The following is a 22,913-nucleotide window of genomic DNA, read 5'->3' as shown; positions in this document are numbered from 1 at the left end:
CCCTTCCTTTTCTGAGTTGAAGCCTTCTTAGTTCTATCTTGAGCCACAATAGTAGCAATAGTTTCTTGAGCAGCATCCTGAGTGTCGGTGTCAGAGTTGCGAGTACGAGCCATTTCTGCGATTTTTGGAGAAACGAATACATTAGATAATTTCCTTGAGGTAGGCTCTACTGCACGATCTAAAGTATGAAAAAAATGAGATTTTCCCTAAATGCTTGTAGCCTCCTACTTATAAGAATGCCGCGCTTCATATCCATAAATAAGACTCTACTAACATGGCTTCATAGACCCCTACAACTCTATAAACCTGAGGCTCTGATACCAAGTTTGTCACGGCCCATTTTCTGAACAAGCCGTGACCAGCACCCGATCACTAAACTTGACCGAGCGAACCATCTGCGATAATCAAATCTATTATAACTTCAAACTTTATATGCAACAAGGCAATACTTTAACCAAATACTTTTAATTAATTTAAATATCTAAAATAAACCAACTCCAAAATTTTATTCGTAGTAACCACTGAAATACTGCTAAGTTATTATCTAAAACATCTAAATCTTAACCCACCGACTGTGTCTATGAAGCCTCTACTGATAAACTGACGCACTGCTCAGGACATGAGATTTCCTTGGCTAGTTTTTCAAGTAAACAAATAAATAACTAAATAAAGATGACTCAAAGGAATACTCCACGAATAAAAGCGGAGCTCACCAATAACACTGGAGGAGAGGGAAGTCCTAACTTGTAGCCTGCTCGCCTGCAAAATCGGTTCCTACGGTGTACCGCAGACCAACGTAGGTTCCCAAAAGAGAACGTCAGTACCATCCATTGTACTCAGTGAGTCTCCAACGACAGGGGACGAAACTTTAATAAAATGTACATTACAAGCAACGATTCTAAATGCATGGAAAACATAAAGCTTCTAAGAACAATTCTAAAATAATTGCATAATAGCAGTTTATGAATATTCTAAAAGAAATTATTTCCTTTTTCTTTCTTATAAAAAAATACTTCACTTTATACTTCGGGAGTTCCAACTATCCTGACTTATTTCTTTCTTAGTCACCGTGTGATCGGCACGAGTTCGATCACAACCTGATTGAATAGGCCCAATCCACGAGGTGCCACTCGTTTCATGGTTCTCAACGCTCATGCATCATACCTTAGCCTGGCTAAGTAAATTCTCAGCAACGAGACCCTCGGCTCGTGTGCTCCATACTTTGGCACAAGTAGTTTCAGGAAGTCAACACCTTGGTTAGGACCCTCGGCCTGGACGATGACCCCTTCTCAGAATAGAGGATACTCCCAAAAATATTTTCTTTCTAAAACTTCTTCTTGTTACTTTTCAAGTCTAAATCTTTTATGTAACATCCTATACATACTCATACTGGTATCCTTAAATGTAAAGCATAGCATAAAAATAAAACAAATATTCAGAAGTATTTCTAAATATTCTTGCTTCTTCATGAATTTTCAACATGAAAAGGGGCATATAAGAATAACACAAAAATCTGAAAATTTATGTACATATTTCATAATATATCATCTAAACTTTAGCTAGAACAATTCTAAGTTAATAGGTACTCACTTGCTCCAATTAAGTACATATTAATTCTTTTAAGCAATTCATCAAATACCTTGTATGCGTGCTTTTGTGAGTTAAACCACTTTAGAAAAGGGTTATATCAACTCACCTCAAAACTCTTCGAGCCAATACGTAGGCCCCAGTCCAATTTATACCCATCAAACAATCGATTCTACAACAACCAGTGTATTTTAATTAATTTAAAAGTTTCACACCTAAACATGAAATTTACTGTTGATACAGAGAAAGAAGGGAATTAGCTATTCAATTCTTATCTACTACTATTGTAGAATAATTGACAATAGGGAATTTTATATACCTGAGTTCAAGAATTAGTAATTTGTAAAGAATCCTAGAATTTTTCGTGCGTGAGTAATTTCGTGGCTGCCTCTGTTTCGTATAAGGTTTTAAGCCTTTTGTCTGCATGAGAAAACAAAATGTGTTCTGTTTTGTTTAAGGCATTAAGCCTTTTTTCTTTCAATACCCACTTTATGGGCTTTAGTCACGTGACTCCCTTTTTGTTTTATTGTTTTCTCCTTCTTTTTTTTGTTTGTTTTGACTTAACTAATATTTAATTATACTCATTGTTAATAATTGATAATATTAAAATTATTAATATTCCCCTAATTATATATCCAATTATTTATAAATAGAGAAGTAACTCAAAAGTCAATCACAAGGGTTTAAATCAGTAATAGAAGTATAATTTAAGATTTAAAAAATTAAATTCTATATTTAACGTGTCTTGAAACTTTTATAGATTTGAGTAGTGTTACACAATTGCATTAGCATCAAGAAGACTATAGATAAAACAATAAAAAGGGTTAAAAAGATTCACAGTTAGAGAAAGTATGCAGTAGGCAAAAAAAAAGGTAAAAGGAGCATCAGGGCTAGAATTAGGAGTAAGAAGTACGCTCTGAGAGACAAATCTGAGGAGGAAAAGAGTTTTTAATATATATATATATAAAAGAGTTTTTTAAAAAAAATATATTTTAAAAAGAAAAAATAAGATTTGAAATTTCATATGGTAATTATACTATATCATTACCATTAATTCTTTATTGCCTTTGATAATTGCAGAGTATAGTTACTACTTCATTTTAATTATTTCACGTGGACTAAGTAATTAAATATACATACAAATATATCAAATTGCGTAATTACATTAAACTACACTCAAATTCAATTACATAAAAACTTTCCAAACAAGCTATGAGAGTTTAGATATTTGAGCTTTAGTAGTACTTAGTATATTCCTGGAGGAAAATTATTGTGTGGAAACGTGAACTAAATCTTGAAGATGTATTACCAATTATTCATCAGGCAATCAATACATATTAATTTTATTTTTGGACGATATATGCATATAGTAAATACAACCTAATCAGTTTGGTTTTTTTAAGCTAAAATTGTATTAAATGGAACTATGAACATATGCGTCATGTCAAATCCTTAATTTTTTCCCCCAAAGTCTAAGCTCGAGGCAAAATCTGTAGTTTCCTTCTTGACATTGATGAAGAGAAGCAATATCATAATCTTATCTTGCAATAAGGAAGTTGAATGTTGATCAAGTGGATTACTTTGTGTCGTCCAGGTTATTTGACACTTTCTTTTCTATAATTAGAGCAGCTAAATCAATAAAAAATATTTCTTCCATTTAAAAACAAAAACTAAATTGTTCAAAGTTTACGAAGGTAATGATAATGTCTCTCGCGAAGGCTGCAGAGTGGATTATCTTTTCAGCAAAATGTCCCTTATTCTATGACTTCCAGAATTAACCCTAGTTTCTAATTTGAAATATCTACCAAGGGTAGTGTGATAGTATTCATTGGTGTTCTCTATATTTGCTACAAGGTTGAGACATATGTGCACTCCTTTATATTTTCATGTGTTCGCTCGCTCCATTATATTTTAAATCTCCTTGATACCAACTAGCTAGTTTATTGATTAAGTCATTAAGGAGGCTGAAAAATTGTTCTCCTTTATGTTTTTTTATTATTATATCAAGGTAAACTAAAAGGATACAGGAAATATAGGAACTTATATAGCGTAAATTTTGCTCATTTCTGTGTTTAGATTGAGTTTTCCGTCTTTGTACTTCCACTCACCGAATAGATGAAAATGTTAGACTTATTCAATTAAAAAAGTAAAATAAATAAGTATGCATGTTATTGTTTGATTTCTTGAGAGTAAAAGTGGGAAAATTTTATTCGCGAAAATAGACATAAGTCATTTTTTTTTTTTTTTGCAGAATATAATATGGATTGCTAATTCACAAAACTAATCAGCATGGAAATATTTTTTTAATGGGTTAAATCATAAATGGAGACTGTTAATTTTGAGGGGCATAACTGAGCCAATGCACTAAGAGGGAGGGTAATTTTGAAACCAAAACCAAATGGAGGGTATTATTATGCTGTCTTTCAATAGTTCAGGCAATTTTGGCCCTTTTCTCTATATCATAGTATCATGTATTCGCATTAATTAGTATAGTCTATAGAGTGTACTTTTAACAAGAACGACAAAGGGTCAAATATACCCCTCTATTTTTGAAAATGGTCTAAAAATATCTTTCGTTATACTATTGAGTTATTTATACCCCTGCAGTCATATTTTGGGTTCAAATATAACCCTCATTTAAACAGAAAGACACATGTCATCGTCTTGTTGGTCAATTCTAAATATCTTCTAATTAATTAAAAGGACTCATTAATCATACCCAAAAAGCATTTTTTTTTTGTAAAAATTGGAAAAAACTGAAATTATTTTTACTAAAAACTGAAAAAAGAAAAGAAAAAAAAATTCAGTTTTACAAAAAAACTGCTTTAGAAAAAATTGAATTTTTTTTTTCTAAAACAATGTTTTTGAAAAAACTGAAAAATAAAAGCTGAAAATCAATTTTCTAAAGCAATATTTTTTTGTAAAAACTGAAATCTTTTTTACTAAAAACTGAAAAAAACGAAAATATTTTTTTTCCAGTTTTTACAAAAAAACTGCTTTAAAAAAAGCTGAAAAATATTTTCTAAAACAATATTTTTGTAAAAATTGAATAAAAATCTAAAAAGCAATTTTCTAAAGCAATGTTTTTGTAAAAACTGAAAAAATAAATATATTTTTTTTCCAGTTTTTAGTTAAAAATATTTCAGTTTTTTTCAGTTTTTAATTGCTTTAGAAAATTACTTTTCAGTTTTTTTTTCAGTTTTTACAAAAATATTTTTCAGTTTTTTTAAAGCAGTTTTTTGTAAAAACTGGAAAAAAAAATATTTTCATTTTTTTCAGTTTCTAGTAAAAATATTTTTTTAGTTTTTTCCAGTTTTTACAAAAAAAATAATTATTTTTCGGGTATGGATAATGAGTCTTTTTAATTAATTAGAAAATATTTAGAATTGACCAACAGGACGATGACATGTGTCCCTCCGTTTAAATGAGGAGTATATTTGAACTCAAAGTATGACTGCAGGGGTATAAATAACCCAATAGTATAACGATGAGTATTCTTAGACCATTTTCGAAAATAAAGAGGTATACTTGGCTCTTTGCCGTAACAATAAAGGTCACATTTGATTTGAAATAATCTAAGTACTTTTCAATGTGTATGACAAAGAATGTGTCGCTGGCTGCTGTTGCACGAGGGTAAGGAAAATCTTGTCTTTATGGTTAAATAAACATTCTTTCTGAAAGAAGAGGATGACATCTTAAAATCTAGTGTTTTTTCCTATAATAATAGCCTTTCTTTTTGGAAAAGCATTGTTTCCTCAATTTCAATTTAGACGAGTAAGTTTGACTCGACAAGGACTTTAAGAAATGAAAAGAAAACTTTTGAAACTTGTGGGGCCATGACTTTTGTGTGGTTATAAAAACTTCTCATTAAGGGTAAAATGGATAAAATAAAGAGTTTAAAATTAAATTATTTTCAAATTTAGAAATGTGTCATTTATTTTGGAACAAATTAAAAAGAAAAATACCTCATCTAATTTGAAACGGAGGGAGTACTCTAAGATGTTAAATCATGTTATTAGGTATAATTTTCATTTATTGAATCAACATAAGGGTCAATAATACTTATGAATTAAAAAGGAACAGACTCTATATTAGACTATATATAGCTGTAACCCAATTCCCTAACTTTACCCATGATTATCTCTAATTGTTGGGGAATAACTTCACATATGTGTCCTACCAACAAGTTAGACCATAGACTTTACAATTAAATGTAGTTTCTGGAATTTAGCAAATCAAACAGGAATTATGGAAGCCAGCCTTTGATTTGAAAATCAAAAATTTCACAACTAAACATTGACCGGCATTACTTTGACTTTTAAGTTACTAAAAAGCTTATAACACTTGAAGCTTAGAGTGTATTTGGATTTTATCACACAATTTTTATTGTAGCTCTTCACTTTCCCTTCCTGCTCCTCTAATGTAATAGAATTTTTTTTTAAAATTTGAAAGTATTAGGCATGGGATAACAGTTGTCTTTTTCACTTAAATAAATGTAGGATAATATATATAAGAAGAGGATAAAGTAAGCAGAGAACCAAGTCTGTGTTACCTGCTGTGGTGACTTTTAAGTCTTGAAGTTTGCTAATGCCTCCCAGCTCACATACAAATAAATACTCATAAGATAGCAAATCATATATAGCTTTTCTATCTCTTTCAATGGCGCTAATCAAGCTAGCTCTAACATGAAGAAAAAAAAACCAACTCATATATAGAATCCCTCCTTATACTCTTCATTACACTTCACTTATGGCTAACTTTTTCAGTAACTTCATCTTCTTCTACACCTCAAAATATACCATAAAAGCATCCTTAACCTTAAGCAAAATCTTCCCATTCTTGAATTAGTTCCAACATTTAGAAGTCATATTGTGGTAGGATGAAAAATATGATTCCTGCTTGTTTTAGTATTCCTCATTCTGGTCTTTCATCAAACATTACTACTACTACTACTACTACTACTTCACAAGTGCCTCAAAACCTTGTTACATGTATTTACCAAGCTCAGATTTGTGACTCACCAGTTTATCTTACACTCACTTGGTCCAAGAACATGTTTTCTCATTCTTTATTACTCCATGCACCTGATCTTTTCTCCATCACCATTCCTCTTCACCAATCTTCCTTTGCATTATTCAAAGCCCGGCCCGGATCCAAATCCATCCACCCGATCCAACGTGATCATAGAAAAATGAAGATCTATTGGGACTTCACACATGCCAAGTTTAATCAAAACTCAGCTGATCCTGAAGGGCGTTTTTACATTGCTATCACTTCCAATGCAAGATTGGAGTTTTTTCTTGGTGATATGTTGACGGAGTTAACGGGCCGGGCCAGGTTGGCCTCAGGCTGTTGCTCGGGCGAGCTGACTTTGTTGTCGAGGCGAGAGCATGTGTTTGGACGTAGGAGTTATACTACTCGGGCTCGGATTATGGGGGTCAAACATGAATTTGTGATAGAATGTGGGGGTGGAGTGCTAAAAGTGAAAGTGGATGGGAAAACAAGTCTTGTAGTGAAAAGACTTGGGTGGAAATTTAGGGGCAATGAAAGAATTTTAGTTGGTCAAGTGGAGGTACACTTTTTTTGGGATGTCTTCAATTGGGTAAATAAAAACAAATGTGGCAATCATAATAAATTTGGGCATGGACATGGTGTTTTTGTGTTCCAAGTAGGTGATGGTGGTGTTTGGCCTGAAATGGGTGGCGCCGAGAAGAAACTAATGAGGAAAAGTTTGTTGGCAACCGTCGGGCCGATGTCAGCACCACCGTCAGTTTCTTTGTTATCGTCGCCGTCGCCGTCGTGCTCTAGTGTGTTGCAGTGGGCAGAGGAGAGTAGCGAATGTGGGAGGAGTTCATGGTCATCTATAAGATCAAGTGGGAGTAGTACTGGAGGATTTTCTTTGTTACTGTATGCATGGAGGAAAGATTGAGATTAATTGATTTTTTTTCGTTCCGTTATTCACATTATTTATGAGTATTAAATTGTAATAACAGAGCAACCTGCAATTTTGTTCCTGATCATGTGAAATATCACCTAACTAGTAGCCCCACGGAATAATCAGCTTGGTTTTGCATGTCTACTTTCTAACACTGCCATTAGCTGATTTTCCTCTTCTTTTGCATGGATTTCATACACTTCTCCAGAAGATCTGAACATTTTCAAAATGGGACTTGCTCATTCATTTGAATTGGTTCTTACCAAGTCACTAGAAACAGTTTCTACTGAATTATCGCTGACAAATTCAAGAATAATGGCTATAGGCTATAGAAGAGAGGTTATGTTGGAGAAGCAATGGGGCTCAAATAGAAGAATCCTATTCTTCATGAGTTTCTTAGAAAGAATCCTCAGCTAAGAAACCTTCCTCTGTAGAGTTTTCACTCACTAAAGCTCCTCAAACCAGGCGTAAAAATCTGGCCAACGGCTTCAAGAGCAGAAATGTTCCAGCTCTCAACGTGCTTAACAATCTGTTTAGAGATAGGAGGAATCAATATGAGGGAAGAAAATTACCCAGTAACAAATTACACCCGATGCTCTAGTATTTGAATTGAAGAGATCAACTCTTTTTTACTTACCTTGAATTGTTCATCTAGATCATAGACTGTATTTCCATCAACAGAGATGAGAGGTCTCCATGGAAGTTTGAGGGATGTTCTACAAGAAAGATGAAAAGTTAGCATGTTTACAATCATAAGAATCCTAAGACAACTCTGATATTCTTTTACATCCAGAAAGACATCATTTTCTAATAGGAAGTTGAAAACTAAAGATTAGCTAAGTTGGATGAGTTTTTGGTCACATAACGTCAAAGAGAAAATTTCAGGTTTCCATATTCTCGAGTGTCAAGGCAACTATGGAACTTCCACCTAGATATCTGGAAGAAGAATCCCATGGACAAAACTGTATGTGAGCATAACCCTAATACTAAAACACTAGATGCAATTTGTAAGAATACAGAAATGGATGTCTGTTGGTGAATGAAGACAAAGTGCAGCAACTTTTGTGAGTGAAATCATTCATGTGGTTTAGAGGTTTTCCACAATTCAGTTCAATAATGACTAACCTTTTCAAAGCAGGTTTAGTTATGTAAACAAATAATCTGATAATAATCAACTCCAATAGGGAATTTCTTAACTAAGTATACTGGATTCTCGGGAAGCTAACAGATTTAATCACTTATCAGGATCAAACATGCATAATTGACAGAAACAAACATCAAATGCTTTGAGCTGGAGAGCAGTAAATAACACTGTGTAAGCAAATATTCAGCCTTTACGCTACCAAAAATATGAGAATAGAACCAAGCACCTCAGTTTCCAGTATGCCACTACGACTTCTGTATCAGAATCATTACCCTGTACATCAGGCGGATAGGCATTAAACAAAATGTTCCTGATAGAGGAAAGGAAGATTTGAATATTGTAAATGCAATAAAGAAACAGACATATCACAATAATTATAAAAGAATGCTTGGACACATTTAAAAGAATCCAATGCTTGACAACACTTCCCACTAAGCATTCAGCGGTTATTAAGTCTATTTTGGATTTGTTTTGCTTTTCTTTTTATTCTTTAATACTGTTAGTGAACTGACAGTACATACCTTCTCAATCTTTTCTAATATGATTGATGGACTATCAAAAAATGGTACCAGCAATTGCAAGTTGCGGGAATACAAGTCCCTTCCTGGATTACACAATCATAAGATAAGATGAATTATCTTTTGGGTTGTTGAAATCAGTAAACTTCTAGCTTTGAAAGATTGTTAATTCCTGTTGTTATTCATCTAATGGAACATACTACTCCTAAGCTAGTCCAGAAACTGAGATAGATGCCTAGATTACTGACACTAGCAATAGCTGCAGCATAAAAGAGACAAAAACAAGGGATATTACAAAATGAACTTATCACATACAGAATAACTTCAGTGATATTAGCTGACAGCTAAGATGTTTATGCAAACCAAAAAAAAAAAAAATGGCAGTACTACGGAATGTGCTAGTAGTACACAGAGCGGGTAAAATTAGAGGTCACATTAATAGATGGGCTGACCGTGTCTTATGCAACCTCCAAATGCACCGACCTGTATGCATAATCTTAGTTCTAAGGTATGATCCAACTTACTACTGAAAGGAATGGGTTTATTAAAGGTTATCTATGATACTATGTGAAAGAATATCAGCATCCAACACAAGAGTGTAAGGCAAAAAATTGAACAGCCTAATACTTTTCTAATATTCTTTAACACCGAGTGCGGGGCATGCTTCTCTTACAAAAATAAATGTCGATTTCAAAATTTTAGGAATAAGCAAGTATATTCCTTGATGTGCCACAACTGTGATGCAAATGTCAAATACTGTGCCATCAGATACTGAAATTAATCCCCCTTACCACTGAATTTTATAGTTGGATCTTCAAAGATGCAATCTTCTGCATAAATTCCACTGGTGAAGAGCCCTAAATTGAATGAAAGCTCTAAATCAGCCAAAAACCAGTGTATCTTTAACCACACAAATAAGCTTAAACAATAATGTAATATATTACTCAACAACAACAACAACCCATATAATTCCACTAGTGGGGTCTGGGGAGGGTAGTGTATACACAGACCTTACCCCTACCCTTAGATAGAGATAGAGAGGCTGTTTCCGATAGACCCCCGACTCCCTCCCTCCAAGAACTCCCCACCTTGCTCTTGGGATGACTCGAACTCACAACCTCTTGATTGGAAGTGGAGGGTGCTCACCACTAGAGCAACCCACTCTTGTCAATGTAATATACTCAAAATCAGGAAATAGAAAAGAATCTTTGCTACAGACATTTGACATGAAGATTTTAACTAAACAGCCTCTGTGTATGTTAATTCAATCTTCACTAAAGTCCATGAATTATGTTTATACTCCCACGTTAGCTTCAGAACTGCAGCTATTTGGGAAGTATATACTAAGAGATAAACAAGGATATACCTGTAACAAAATAAGCTTGCTCATAATCTGACTTGATAATCTTTAGAACATCTTCTATGTTAGAAACCAAAGGTTCTTCAGCCCCTTCATCATCAGATATCTCCAATCTGTCAAAACATTAATCAGGAAACATACTAAATCTTGAAAAATACTAATTTACCCAATTTGAGAAAATGCATCCAATGACAATTTCCAATAACCTGTTTCTTTTAATTGGTGAGGAGAAGGTGAAGAGCCTAAGGAGTTCAGTAACACCAGTCACAGCAACTTTCAAGAATTTGGGAGTTTGGGTTTTCATCTTCTGGTTATTGGGTGCAGGGGAGCAGCAGTAGAAACCTTGCACTTTCTGATTCGAACAAAAACAAAACAAGAATTGCAAGAGATCAACTGAGGGAGCAGAGATTTTCCAAGGGCAAGAAGATGGTAATTTTATACTTTAACCAAACCTGGTTCATGAGGGTCTGTGAGAGCCTTCCATAGCAACACATACCCGCCATTTCCCAACCTGTCAGTTTGCTTTGCTCCATAGTGGATATATATTAAATTCCTTTTTTTTTTAAAATGACAATTACTAGTAGGTCACTCCGGTCAATATATTCTGTTTTGAAGTTTTTACTTTTTTGCACAACTTCAAGAAAGTACAATTTATCTTTCATAAATAAAACGTCTCACTTAAATAATACTTCTACTAATTTGAACAATGGTAAATTCAATAATAAATGATTTCTTGTTTCCTAAAAGGCAATTTGTTGAAAACATCTTAATATTTCGTGCTTGAGGTAATTGTTGTCAATGAGTTTTTTTTCGTTTTGAAAATAATTTGAATTTCAAAAGTGGTTTAGAGGTGGTTTCAACTTCTAGTCACAAATTTTCAATTTTCGCACTTTTTTTTTGTTTTTGTTGAGAAAAACTACAACTACCAAAACACAATAATTGTCATACTTTTTTTCATCTTCAACACAGATTTTGTCCAAACGCAGAGTCACAGAATAAAGCGATCTAGCTTGCAAAAGAGCATTTGCTACATGAAAACTAATCCATTAGTCCTGAATTGGAAAGATATATCTATTTCTGTTTCAATAAAGCAGCTGTCTTGACTTCCCGAGTACATTCCAAAACAACAACAGATACAATAAACAAAGCAAGAAGCAAAGTTCAAGGCGGACTATTTCTCGCCCTCCCTAAAGCCAATCAACTATTTAACCAAAAACCTCTTTAGAGAAGTATGTTACTGCTGAGCACACTGTATTCAGTATTCTCTGTGCTCCACAATTCACAATGCATCCCCTCATCCTCATCGTATGTCTCTCGTTGAGCTGCTGCTTGCTTAGCATTCCTCCTCAATATTAACATCATGTAATGTTGTATCCTCACACTCATCCAATTCCTTGTCTGAGTACTGTGATTGAGGTCTTGGTGATAAGATCGTCCTCTAGAGCCTTCAACTGTTCTGGGCTCAGAGAATCTCTAAATTCCACAATGAACTGAATGTACACTTTACCCCTCATGTATAGCCTCTGATGCATTGGCATACCCTCATCACTGATTGCCTTGAATTGATTTGCAACAGTTGGAACAAAAAGGAGTATCAAAGTGAAATAACACTTCACTAAAACCAACTTGCACAATCATTTCAGACAACAGAATCAGTTAAATACAACAAAGTCAATGATATAGGCAAATCCTGACTGCCAAGTTCTCCCAAAAGGAAGCCAAAACATAAGCAAAGCCCACCGATGACACAATGAAGGCATGTAATAGGGGCATATATATGGATATCTGAGTTCAATTTAGTCAAATTTCATAGAAATGTCTGCAATAATTTAGAAAGTTATCCACCATACATCAAAGTAATACATGACATGTCAGTTTTCTCAAGCAACTGTACAATAACAAAGACCTCTTTTTATTATCCAAGGATAAAACTCTCACCACCTTAGACTCTAATTCGGATCAAGTCTGAGTTTACTGCAATCCATAACAAGGATAAAATCAAGTGGACTTCCAGCAGAGGTACTTTAATCTTGTTAGATTGAATGGAAGGAGCTAACTAGTTATCCAACCAAACGTAAATAATTGCTAGACACAAAAGGGTTACTTTTCAAATATTCAAGAATCAAGAATGGGTGTTCAAGATCAATTAACGAACTTGGTCGTCAGCATATTATTGAATTTGGCCCACGTAATACATTGATATCCTATTTTTTTTCCTTCTTGTTCTTTCCTCGATACAGAGCTCATAGTCACCCCAAAAATGACAGAACTGCTCATCTGACTATACTTAAGAGCAACACCCACTTCTCAAACTCTGCAGTAGCCTCAGGTACCCAAACTCTTCTGGTCTGATGTACCCATGCCGGAAAAGGAAATGAATAATGACAAGATTACAGTTTGCTTTAAAGAACGATGTACTTCGAATGACATTTGCAACTTGTGTAACTGGGACCAATCGAAAACTTTCAACCTCCCCATCCTCATTACGAGGAACAAAGCCTTCAGCAGGAAGCTTAAGATCATAACAAAACAGGACATCTCTCTTCATCCTATATCCTTCTATGTCAACGTACGACACAGCTCCAACTGGCACAGCTTGACGCGAAATAGACCTCGGTATCCCTGCCTCCTCTTTACATTCCTTAACAACATTCTCCCAGCAAGAAATGCCATGTGGCAATCCCCCTGCAACTAAATGATCCAGCATTCCTGGATAAGTGGATTTTGTTGCACTTCTCTTAGCTAACCATAAAAATTTCTGGTCATTTTTCTCAACATAGCCACTCATATGAATCCCATAAGCTTTTATACCAAAATACGGCGCAGCTGCTCGTTCCAGCGAGAAAAATACCGGTTCCCCGAAAGATGAAACTACCGGATATAACTCATTTCTAATGCCTGGAATTAATTCGCCTAAAGACTTCACAACATTGGCTACAGCTTTAGTTCGATCCTCAGGTGTCCTCAGGTTTGGATGTAAAGTGCAATATTGACTACTATTATTTTGGGGGAAAATGAATACATTTTGAAATGGCTTAAGATAATCAGCAAACACATGGTGAACGTACCCAATCGTTTGGTCTTCCATAACGAAAGGCATGAACTCGCTTTGCTTCTCCAAATTGCGATTACAGAGCTTGATTTTATCGAAGAAAGCTGAGAGGGTAGAAGAGTCATTTTGAGGAGATTCGGGGAGTTGAAGGACGTCGTTCCAGGTGAAGCTACTGCCGCCGGCAGCTGAAATGGCAAATGAACGTAATTGCCGGCGGCGGAAAGGGGAAATTGGGGATCTGAGACTCGGAATTGGAATTGGGGTATAAGAAATAAAGCGAGGGAGCCTCTGAGAAATGGAGTGACAGTAGTAATTGCAACCCATTTTTACAATACTACTTCACACCTCAACTAAAGTGTGCTTCAATTGTGGAGACTTGTAATGTAAAAAATTTCGCAACACTGATAACGTTACGATGTTGTGATTTGTGAGGATAGAAAGAGGTGAACCTTAGGTTTACGGTTAGTTTGGTAGGATTTATTAAGAAAAATAATAATATATTAACTTTCATATTATTAATCCTTTATTTGATAGTGATATTTTTTAACATAGGTATAATTAACTAAAGCCATACACAAATTATGACATTAGTAATATCGTAATTTTTAATATATGAATAAACATATATAAAGATAGAGCTGTCCTTTCAAAATATTTTTTAAATTATTTTCAATGCACGCGGAGGGTATTTTTATAAACAAACTATTTTCTTAAAAAAAATTATGTAATGTATGTTTTTTTAATACACACCATTACTTATCTCAATATTGCTATCCCTTAATTTAATATTATTCTTATACATCCTATGAAATGAATTTCCGTTATGAGAAATATAATGACATATTTTATTAAATATAGATTGAATGTGTTAAATTAAGTAATACAAGTAAAATAAATATAATATAATAACTTAGGGGTTAAAAAGTTATTTTTATTTTTATTTGTATTTTTTAATATTCTATGTCAAGATTTAACTTAGGGAGAGCATCGAGTTGATATTGACAAGATTGAGTTGCTTCGAAGAAATTTTGTACTATGAAATAACTATAGTGACATTTGATTGACCAACCTTATCCTTGTAAACCGTCCCAAACTAAATGTTTGGCTTCGCTTATTAATGGACTGACAAATTATTTTCTGTTTAAGCGCACTAATATTTTAGTAGTGGTGGTGGCGGCAACACACCACCATTACCTTGCTCTCTCTTTTCACTCTCTAGTCTCATCCAATAACCAACCGCACATCACTAAAAGCCAAATCCAAAAACAACCCAATTCCCATTCGGCACCTAACTGAACTACAACTTAGCACCAATTAAGGCCTTTATTTGGCATCTTACATCTGCCAAATTTCTCATTTATAGCATCTCCTAATCTTTAGATACCTTTTCTTCTTGTTTTGTTTTTCTATCCTTCACTTCATGCTTTCTTGTTTTACCCATCTCTTCCATTTTCTTGGCATTTGACAACAAAAGGTTCCATTTTTTTTCCTTTTTGCTGTATATAGCACAATTCAATGGCTACTTCTTCAGCTTATCTTTGTTGTCCTGCAACTTCTGCTACTGGAAAGAAACATATTTTGCCAAATGGGTCAGCTGGATTCTTGGTTTTCCGTGGTCCCCGTTTGTCCAACCGGTTTGTGACCCGGAAGTCAGTTATTCGTGCTGATTTGGACTCCATGGTCTCTGATATGAGTACTAATGGTAAAGTTTATCCACTTCCCTATTTAAATTTTCATCCAATGTTGTGTATCGAAGAAATCTTGGACTATAGTTTGAGATATTGAACTGAATTGTGAAAGGGTGTTAAGTAATTGTGTTTTCCTATGTGTATAGCTCGGTTGGAAGTGTCTTTTGTCTTTGACTTTTGTTCTCTAATTTTGGTGGAAGATAATATTTCTGTGGGTACCAAGCCACGAACTTTGAGGTTAATATTTTTTTTTGTGTGTATTTTGTTGGATGCTTTGGATATCAGCCGTTTGTTTTTTAAAAAAACTGTTTTGTGTATGTCTTGATTGCACATTTATGTTTTCTCTTGGAGCCTTGCTTTTAAACTTGGAACATTTGACTTAAGGTGGTGGTATTTATCTGTGTTGTAAATTCAGAAGTTTTAGTGGACGATAGGATTTTTAAGGATGTCAGCTCACTTTGAGGTTGATGGTTCTTTGTACTTTCCTGTATTCTTTTGTATCATAGATTTCTTCTAAAAGGAATAATGACTAGCAAACTAGGGCTTCTTGCATTTCATGTCAAGTTTTGTTTAGCAAGGAAATAGTGCCAATGCATCACATCCAAACCATTAATCCAATAAAAGAGCAATCATAGGTCAGAGGGTCCACAATAGTTTTGGATTGAATTAAGCTGTGAAGATGTGTGTGTTTGAGGTTGGGGAAGGGGGAGAGGGTGGGGCGGGAATGATTAAAAGATGAAAGGGTTGAGACAATTCATTCCCTTTTGTGTACTTGCTTTCGCAGGATCAGTCTAGGACTGGATATGTCAAGAATATCAGGATGTTATTTCCTTTTTGGTTCGTTTCACTATTATTGGAACAAAAGCGTAGGCAACGTTGGAAAACTAAAAAACTTCACAATCATTTCAATCTTCTCTCTTTAGACAGAAATATATACTTTTTTTGTAACTTAAAGATAAACAGTTGTTGTACTAAAATATTGAAAAAGGTAAAATTAGTTCCGGTATAGTGTCTGGAGACCAGGAAGGACGATCTCCTGTTATATAAGTCAATCTACTGCTAATGAAACAAATTTTCAACTTGCAGCTCCAAAAGGGCTATTTCCACCTGAACCTGAACATTATCGGGGGCCAAAGCTGAAAGTAGCTATTATTGGAGCTGGGCTTGCAGGCATGTCAACTGCTGTGGAGCTCTTGGATCAAGGACATGAGGTTCCGAAGCCTAACATCCCCTTCCAAAAATTGCTATAATCAGTTTACTCTGCAGCAGAACTATTATCCGAAAAACAAAAAATGAAAAAGCAGCCTTTGTCTTTGTGTTTTTCCCTGTGACCTGGAATTTTTATTTATTCTACTTTTTTTCAGGTGGATATATATGAATCAAGGCCTTTTATTGGTGGGAAAGTGGGATCTTTTGTTGATAGACGTGGAAACCACATTGAAATGGGACTGCATGTGTTCTTTGGTTGCTATAATAATTTGTTCCGTTTGTTAAAAAAGGTGCACAGAGCTCTCCGTTCATAGTTATATTGTATTTCTACTTACTGAATCGTTGAGCATGCAATGGAACTGCATTACTGCTCACTCATAGCTAAGGTGCATTTGCAAAATTTAGACCAAAGTTTGTGCTGAGTACTTATGCCAGTAGAAATGCCTAAGATTAAACTTCGTCTGAAAGTAGGACAATGGATATTAAAGTGCCAAGGAGTTTTGATAGTTTTTTTTTTCTGTTCATGTTTATCATTTAAGTAACTCTATTTCTCTTTTTCTGGTTGATGTAGGTGGGTGCTGAAAAAAATCTGCTAGTGAAGGACCATACTCACACATTTGTAAATAAAGGGGGTGAAATAGGGGGTATGATTTTATTTGTGTGACACAAAATATTTCATCTTGTGGAACTTTAAAATGCTTTCACAAATGACTCCTAGAGGAACATGTCTTCCAATATATAAAGTTAACATGGTCTGTTACTACCTAATTTGCCATCCATACCTCAATGCAGAGCTTGATTTCCGCTTTCCAGTTGGAGCACCCCTACACGGAATTAATGCATTTTTGTCTACCAATCAGCTAAAGGTAACATGCTAGTTCCCTCTTCGTAATTGATTTTGCAGTTCATGGTACCTCTTATACTAAAATAAAAAATGTCCAGTATAGATCCTTGGTTTGATCACTGTTAATGATCATGCCTTTGGCATTTGACTCTTGGCTTCATTTATTGCTGCACCTACATCAACTCCTTCTTAACGGTTCACTTACATAGACCGTCGAATGGTGTAATAGTGATTTTCGGGCTGGCTGTCTACCATTATTAATTCGTGGTTTTCCTTGGAAAAAGAAGAGAGAAGAATATCAGTTATTGTCATTTCTGTGTTGCTGTTGTTGCAAACCCTGATTACTGCTCGTCTTAAATGTGATCACCCATAACGTGTTCCTGCCTTTAAATGCAGATTTATGATAAGGCTAGAAATGCTGTAGCTCTTGCCCTTAGTCCAGTGGTGCGGGCTTTAGTTGATCCAGATGGCGCGTTGCAGCAGATACGTGATCTAGATAGTGTAAGGGTTATTTCTTTTTTCTTCTTCCTTCTCATCAACAAGTCAGATAGCCTGTTTCTCTGCAAGGATGTGTCCTCTCCCAGCTACTTGTTCCTTATAATATCTGTTTCAACTTTCAGGTAAGCTTTTCAGAGTGGTTTATGTCTAAAGGTGGGACGCGTGCTAGCATCCAGAGGATGTGGGATCCTGTCGCATATGCTCTTGGATTCATTGACTGTGACAATATCAGTGCTCGGTGTATGCTCACTATATTTGCATTATTTGCCACTAAAACGGAGGCTTCCCTATTACGCATGCTTAAAGGTTCTCCGGACGTTTATTTGAGTGGTCCAATTAAGAAGTACATCTTGGATAAGGGGGGAAGGTAAGACCAAATATGGAAACAGCTGCTCACTGTGGATTAGCAGATTTTGGCCTTGAATTGCTCTTATTGTGAACCAGCAGATTTAAGCTTAAAATTTCTCCTGAATGAACTAGTTATGCTCTACCAATTTTGAATCTTTATCTGTTAACAGGTTTCACATGAGGTGGGGGTGCAGACAGGTACTCTATGAGACATCCTCTGATGGCAGTATGTATGTCAGCGGGCTTGCCATGTCAAAGGTGAATCTTTTTTTTAAATTGATTTATCACTTTTGAAAAGAATACCTTTCAATAGGTTCAAATGTTAGGCTCTTTTATGCATATACTTCATGCTGCTTTAAAGTGTGGATGTGTTCATCAACTGCTATGGTGTCATATGTGCAGGCCACTCAGAAGAAAGTTGTAAAAGCTGATGCCTATGTCGCTGGTTGGTAATCAACAATATGATTAGTGTGTACTTTCCTCTCATTTTCCTCCTTTTCAACAGCATGAAACTGAAAATGTTTTGGCTGATATCTAATTGCAGCATGTGATGTCCCTGGAATTAAACGATTGGTACCTCAGAAGTGGAGGGAATTGGAATTCTTTGACAACATTTACAAATTGGTTGGAGTGCCTGTTGTTACGGTACAACTACGATACAATGGCTGGGTTACAGAGTTGCAGGACTTGGAGCGTTCGAGGTGTTACATTTGTGGCTCAGAAGCAACTATTTTCCTCAATATGAAATTTTTTTATGATGAAATAACTACTATATCTGTGTGTTAGATAAGAATTCTCTCTGTAATTCAGGCAATTGAAGCGCGCTACAGGTTTGGACAATCTCCTGTATACACCAGATGCAGATTTCTCTTGCTTTGCGGACCTTGCATTGGCATCTCCTGAAGATTATTACATTGAGGGCCAAGGCTCATTGCTTCAGTAAGGAATTACGTTCTTATCTTTACTATCTGAAAATTGCTCAGCAATTCAATAGATATCCTGATCAAATTAAAATCTTCTAGTTAGCTTCTCTGATCTATTCTCCTCTATCTTGGTGCCTTCAGATGTGTCCTTACACCTGGTGACCCTTACATGCCTCTACTAAATGATGAAATCATAAAAAGAGTGTCAAAGCAGGTAATTTGGCTTCTTGTACGTGCCTTTTGTTTTCCTCGAAAACCTTGGTTCCACATTTTCTTGTGGGTTAGTGAATGATAGAAGGTATCAAACTATGCCAGGGAAAAAGGTATTTACTTAGATGGAGAGAGATCATCCAAACTACATGTCGTAAATTGCATCCTTAAGCCGGAAAACAAATCAATCTAGAACATGATTTTACTTAACAGGAAATGATATATACATAATAACCGAGTAATCTGCAGAGTAATCTGCAAGGGCCTGGGGTTTGGTCTAGTGGTAAGAGCGCAACACGTGTTATGTGTGTTAGGCGCACATTACGGGTTTAAAACCTACTGCAAACAAAAGCTTGGTATTCTAGTGGAGATAGGTAGAGGGGCAGGCCCATTATCCACCGAGTTTCAAACTATGCGCCATTGGCCCTTGCGAACTTCTTTGGTTTTCAAAAAGAGTGTAGCATTTGGTTGACTGCATTAGAGAAAATAATTTTCGCATAACTAATGTAACATTTGGTTAGCCGTATTGAATAATATATGCGTTAAGTTATATGAGAACTATGTATAATTTTATGGGGGAAAGAATATTTAGTAAGAATGCGTGCGTTAAGTTATATGAGAACTATGTATAATTTTATGGGGGAAGAATATTTAGTAAGAATGCGTGTATTAGCAGTACGGGGATTAAGCTATTTAACGACAAAAGTTCCCTTAAAGTAAGTGTTCTGCATTGTAACACTTGCATAACTAGGATGTGAATCAAATGGCTCCTTAATGTATATTGGTTTCAGGTTTTGGCACTATTTCCTTCTTCCCAAGGTCTTGAGGTTACCTGGTCATCAGTTGTGAAAATTGGGCAATCCCTATATCGTGAAGGACCTGGTAAAGACCCATTCAGACCTGATCAGAAGACTCCAGTGGAAAATTTCTTTCTTGCTGGCTCATATACAAAACAGGTAGTCTGCTTTTATCCAGTACTCTTAATACTTTGATCCGTGTATTAAACATGTGATGCTTCTACTCAAAGAAAAAAGTTTATCTTAGTGATAGTAAGATTTAGGCCAAGTTTAATATCTGTTTGGCCAATATTTACCAGAAAAAAGAGGTGGATGGCTGAAAATCGTATTATGTCTATAGAAGTGTATATTCTTTACGGGTTATGCATTGATAGTATCTGAGTCTGATTGAAATGGTCTCTCTTTGAGAAAGTATTACAAGAAACTTCTTGGTCTTGATTGTTGTAAAAAGAAGAGATCATATGTAACTAATGACAGTTTAGAGGCTTTGAAACTTTAAGCTATTGGATCAGGACCTTTTTACACGATGATAGCAACGGCAACAAATAGTACAAATATGTCTTATGTGAAATTTAACAATGAGCTGCAGCCAAGTATGCAATACAACCTGCGATAATTTCGTTTTGCTGAGGATACAGCACATTGGTTAACTTCCATCTTGTGTGAAAATGCCTGTTTTACTCAGGACTACATAGATAGCATGGAAGGGGCAACTCTTTCAGGTAGGCAAGCATCTGCATACGTATGTGATGCTGGCGAGAAGCTGGTGGTGTTGCGGAAAAAGATTGCTGCTGCTGAGTCAAACGAGATCTCTGAAGGTGTATCAGTATCTGATGAGTTGAGTCTTGTCTGATGACTGGAAATCATCCAATGAATACTGAAGAGCACCCCCCACTTTGTTAATCCGAGAAGCAGATACAAACATAACTCAGTTAGGCATTGCGTAAGGAAGAGTTCTTCTAAATTTTGAGTTCACAAGATGGAAATCAAAAGGTTAAAATATGTTGTATGTAATATTAGTAAATCTTCATAGTGATGTATCTATTCTGCCACCCTTCAGGTTTAGTGAAATGGATCGTATTGCTCATCATTCATTGAGAAGAACTTTATAACCCCTGATACTATGAGCCTTCTACTTTTATGAAATTTTATTTTTATTACTTAGTTATAACTAACACGGATCGGACATGATAGAGAGAGGAGGTTGGAGGCAAGGATGAATACTTTGTATCCCTTGCCCAGAAAGTATCAGTTAATACGTGTTATAGTTGTTTTTCTTTTATGAGACAGAGAAGATAATGAAAGTGAACAGTTAAGTGAAGGAAGCCAGAGAAGAGATGGATGGATGCAATCGTGTTGGGATGGATAGAACTTGAGGCTCTTTTTAGAGAAAGGGGTGAAGCTGTACTTTTTTTTTATAAAAATTTGCTATGAAGTTTAGATATACCACATCTCAAGGAGAAGTAAAAAGAAGAGGAAATGAAATTCAGGAACATAATTTACAAAGAAACAGTCTCCTAACACCAAATGCCATGTTTATTTAAAGATGACAACGGAACAGCAAACAATACAAGATTAAACACAACTGTCAAAGACCACAACTAACTTATTTTAAGGAAGGAAATCGACCCTAGTACATTGACATACCAAAACAGCACACATCTAGTAAAACATTGCAACAAAGAACTCAATCAACTCTCCTTTTCCTTATCAATTGCAGCATTGGCAGCAGCATGATCCTCATCAAAGACCAAATCCCACTGCCCCTCCCACTTGAGAAAGAACTCCGTGTCCTCCAAATACTTCACCCTATGCACATCTCCAGCTGGAGTAAACAAATAATCCCCAACACCCAAATCATATTTCTTCCCTTTACTCAAATTCCACACCCTTTTACTCCCCTTTAACACCACAAGATCATGCCCAAATGTATGATGATGAGCTGGCTCAACACTCCCTGCAGTGAACTTCACAAAAGCTGAAGTAGGACTCTCCCTCACTATTGTCATTGACCCACCTGGCATTATTTCCACTGGCTTAAACTCTCTGTCCTTTACCAATGAACAAAGATTACAAGTCCCAGATTCCCCCCTTTCCCCATTTTCCAATTTAGGCCCCAAAGTTCCTATCTTTGACATTTCAGTAACCGAATTTTCCAAGAATTGATCAATTTCGTCAGGCCATGGGTTTGATCCAGAAGCCGGGCAGGGAGACCTAAAGGGTGTTTCTAGAAACGTCTTGAGAACTTCGGCAGCCACTTCCGGCGTAGTATTCATGCCGGAGACGGCGAGAACGTTGCAATTATTGATGGAACGAGCATTCCGCGCTTCATCGAGGTTGAGACACGTGGCGGCATAAACGCCGGGGAATTTGTTTGCGAAGATGGCGACTCCGACGCCGGTACCACAGGCGACGAGTCCACGTGTCTCGACGGCGGGGTTATTATTAGCGGCTTGGCTAACTCGGCGACCGATTTCTTCGCCGACGGAGTAGTATTTGTCGGTGCCGAGGTCTTCGACGTCGATGTTGAGAGCGCGGAGTTGAGAGAGTAAGGTGTCTTTGAGGTTGCAGCCGAATGAATCGGCGCCGGCGATGATTTTCAAGGGTCGTTTGGTTGAATCATGAGCCATTGGAGATTTGGGAGAACTGATTTGACTTGCTATGAGCTGAGCTACTGTGAATATATGTATTGGAATTATTAATACTGCTTTAGTGATTTGTTTAGCATGTGATCACACGATGGAAAATTTGATTCCACGTGATTTAGGTAATTAAGAATTGGCATTTTAATACGACAGCG

General features: G+C 35.8%; 5 protein-coding genes across 6 annotated transcripts; 2 read left to right on the top strand and 3 right to left on the bottom strand.

Moving 5' to 3' along the window:
• Positions 1 to 6,315: 6,315 nt before the first annotated feature.
• LOC107830912 (uncharacterized) lies at positions 6,316 to 7,553 on the top strand. The gene has a single exon (XM_016658595.2). It carries the CDS (start codon positions 6,467 to 6,469, stop codon positions 7,514 to 7,516), a length of 1,050 nt encoding a protein of 349 aa, XP_016514081.2. The 5' UTR covers positions 6,316 to 6,466; the 3' UTR covers positions 7,517 to 7,553.
• Positions 7,554 to 7,742: 189 nt separating this feature from the next.
• Positions 7,743 to 11,121, bottom strand: LOC107830913 (uncharacterized). The gene is made up of 8 exons (XM_016658597.2): positions 10,997 to 11,121; positions 10,751 to 10,896; positions 10,551 to 10,657; positions 9,976 to 10,041; positions 9,188 to 9,270; positions 8,893 to 8,939; positions 8,160 to 8,238; positions 7,743 to 8,051 (listed from the first exon to the last, which is right to left on the bottom strand). The coding sequence occupies exons 1-8, from the start codon at positions 11,075 to 11,077 to the stop codon at positions 7,962 to 7,964; spliced, it is 699 nt and encodes a 232-aa protein (XP_016514083.1). The 5' UTR covers positions 11,078 to 11,121; the 3' UTR covers positions 7,743 to 7,961.
• Positions 11,122 to 12,690: 1,569 nt separating this feature from the next.
• On the bottom strand, positions 12,691 to 14,043 carry LOC107830914 (nudix hydrolase 20, chloroplastic). The gene has a single exon (XM_016658598.2). It carries the CDS (start codon positions 13,918 to 13,920, stop codon positions 12,832 to 12,834), a length of 1,089 nt encoding a protein of 362 aa, XP_016514084.1. The 5' UTR covers positions 13,921 to 14,043; the 3' UTR covers positions 12,691 to 12,831.
• Positions 14,044 to 14,630: 587 nt separating this feature from the next.
• LOC107830915 (zeta-carotene desaturase, chloroplastic/chromoplastic) lies at positions 14,631 to 21,229 on the top strand. Of its 2 annotated transcripts, none has more exons than XR_012702909.1 (14): positions 14,631 to 15,298; positions 16,371 to 16,495; positions 16,649 to 16,783; positions 17,065 to 17,137; positions 17,286 to 17,359; positions 17,734 to 17,838; positions 17,958 to 18,202; positions 18,354 to 18,441; positions 18,586 to 18,628; positions 18,728 to 18,884; positions 18,994 to 19,122; positions 19,248 to 19,390; positions 20,068 to 20,272; positions 20,799 to 21,229. XR_012702909.1 is itself a non-coding variant. In XM_016658599.2 (14 exons), the coding sequence occupies exons 1-14, from the start codon at positions 15,112 to 15,114 to the stop codon at positions 20,964 to 20,966; spliced, it is 1,767 nt and encodes a 588-aa protein (XP_016514085.1). In that variant the 5' UTR covers positions 14,631 to 15,111; the 3' UTR covers positions 20,967 to 21,229. The 2 variants fall into 2 exon arrangements, 1 of the variants encoding a protein (XP_016514085.1); XM_016658599.2 differs by having other exon boundaries at positions 19,248 to 19,320; positions 20,108 to 20,272.
• Positions 21,230 to 21,631: 402 nt separating this feature from the next.
• LOC107830916 (DNA damage-repair/toleration protein DRT102) lies at positions 21,632 to 22,913 on the bottom strand. The gene has a single exon (XM_016658600.2). The coding sequence runs from the start codon at positions 22,741 to 22,743 to the stop codon at positions 21,805 to 21,807; it is 939 nt and encodes a 312-aa protein (XP_016514086.1). The 5' UTR covers positions 22,744 to 22,913; the 3' UTR covers positions 21,632 to 21,804.

Source organism: Nicotiana tabacum, chromosome 19 (assembly GCF_000715075.1).
Source record: "Nicotiana tabacum cultivar K326 chromosome 19, ASM71507v2, whole genome shotgun sequence".
Lineage (NCBI taxonomy): Eukaryota > Viridiplantae > Streptophyta > Magnoliopsida > Solanales > Solanaceae > Nicotiana > Nicotiana tabacum.
This window is presented reverse-complemented; position numbering and strand designations above follow the sequence as displayed.

Coding starts and splice junctions, on each gene's coding strand:
- LOC107830912 (XM_016658595.2), top strand. CDS start 6,467: ATGAAAAATATGATTCCTGCTTGTTTTAGTATTCCTCATTCTGGTCTT.
- LOC107830913 (XM_016658597.2), bottom strand. CDS start 11,077: ATGGAGCAAAGCAAACTGACAGGTTGGGAAATGGCGGGTATGTGTTGC. Junction 10,897..10,996: donor CACAGACCCTCATGAACCAG/GTTTGGTTAAAG, acceptor TGTTCGAATCAG/AAAGTGCAAGGTTTCTACTG. Junction 8,052..8,159: donor ATCTAGATGAACAATTCAAG/GTAAGTAAAAAA, acceptor ATCTCTAAACAG/ATTGTTAAGCACGTTGAGAG.
- LOC107830914 (XM_016658598.2), bottom strand. CDS start 13,920: ATGGGTTGCAATTACTACTGTCACTCCATTTCTCAGAGGCTCCCTCGC.
- LOC107830915 (XM_016658599.2), top strand. CDS start 15,112: ATGGCTACTTCTTCAGCTTATCTTTGTTGTCCTGCAACTTCTGCTACT. Junction 16,496..16,648: donor TCTTGGATCAAGGACATGAG/GTTCCGAAGCCT, acceptor ACTTTTTTTCAG/GTGGATATATATGAATCAAG. Junction 19,321..20,107: donor TAAAAAGAGTGTCAAAGCAG/GTAATTTGGCTT, acceptor TATTGGTTTCAG/GTTTTGGCACTATTTCCTTC.
- LOC107830916 (XM_016658600.2), bottom strand. CDS start 22,743: ATGGCTCATGATTCAACCAAACGACCCTTGAAAATCATCGCCGGCGCC.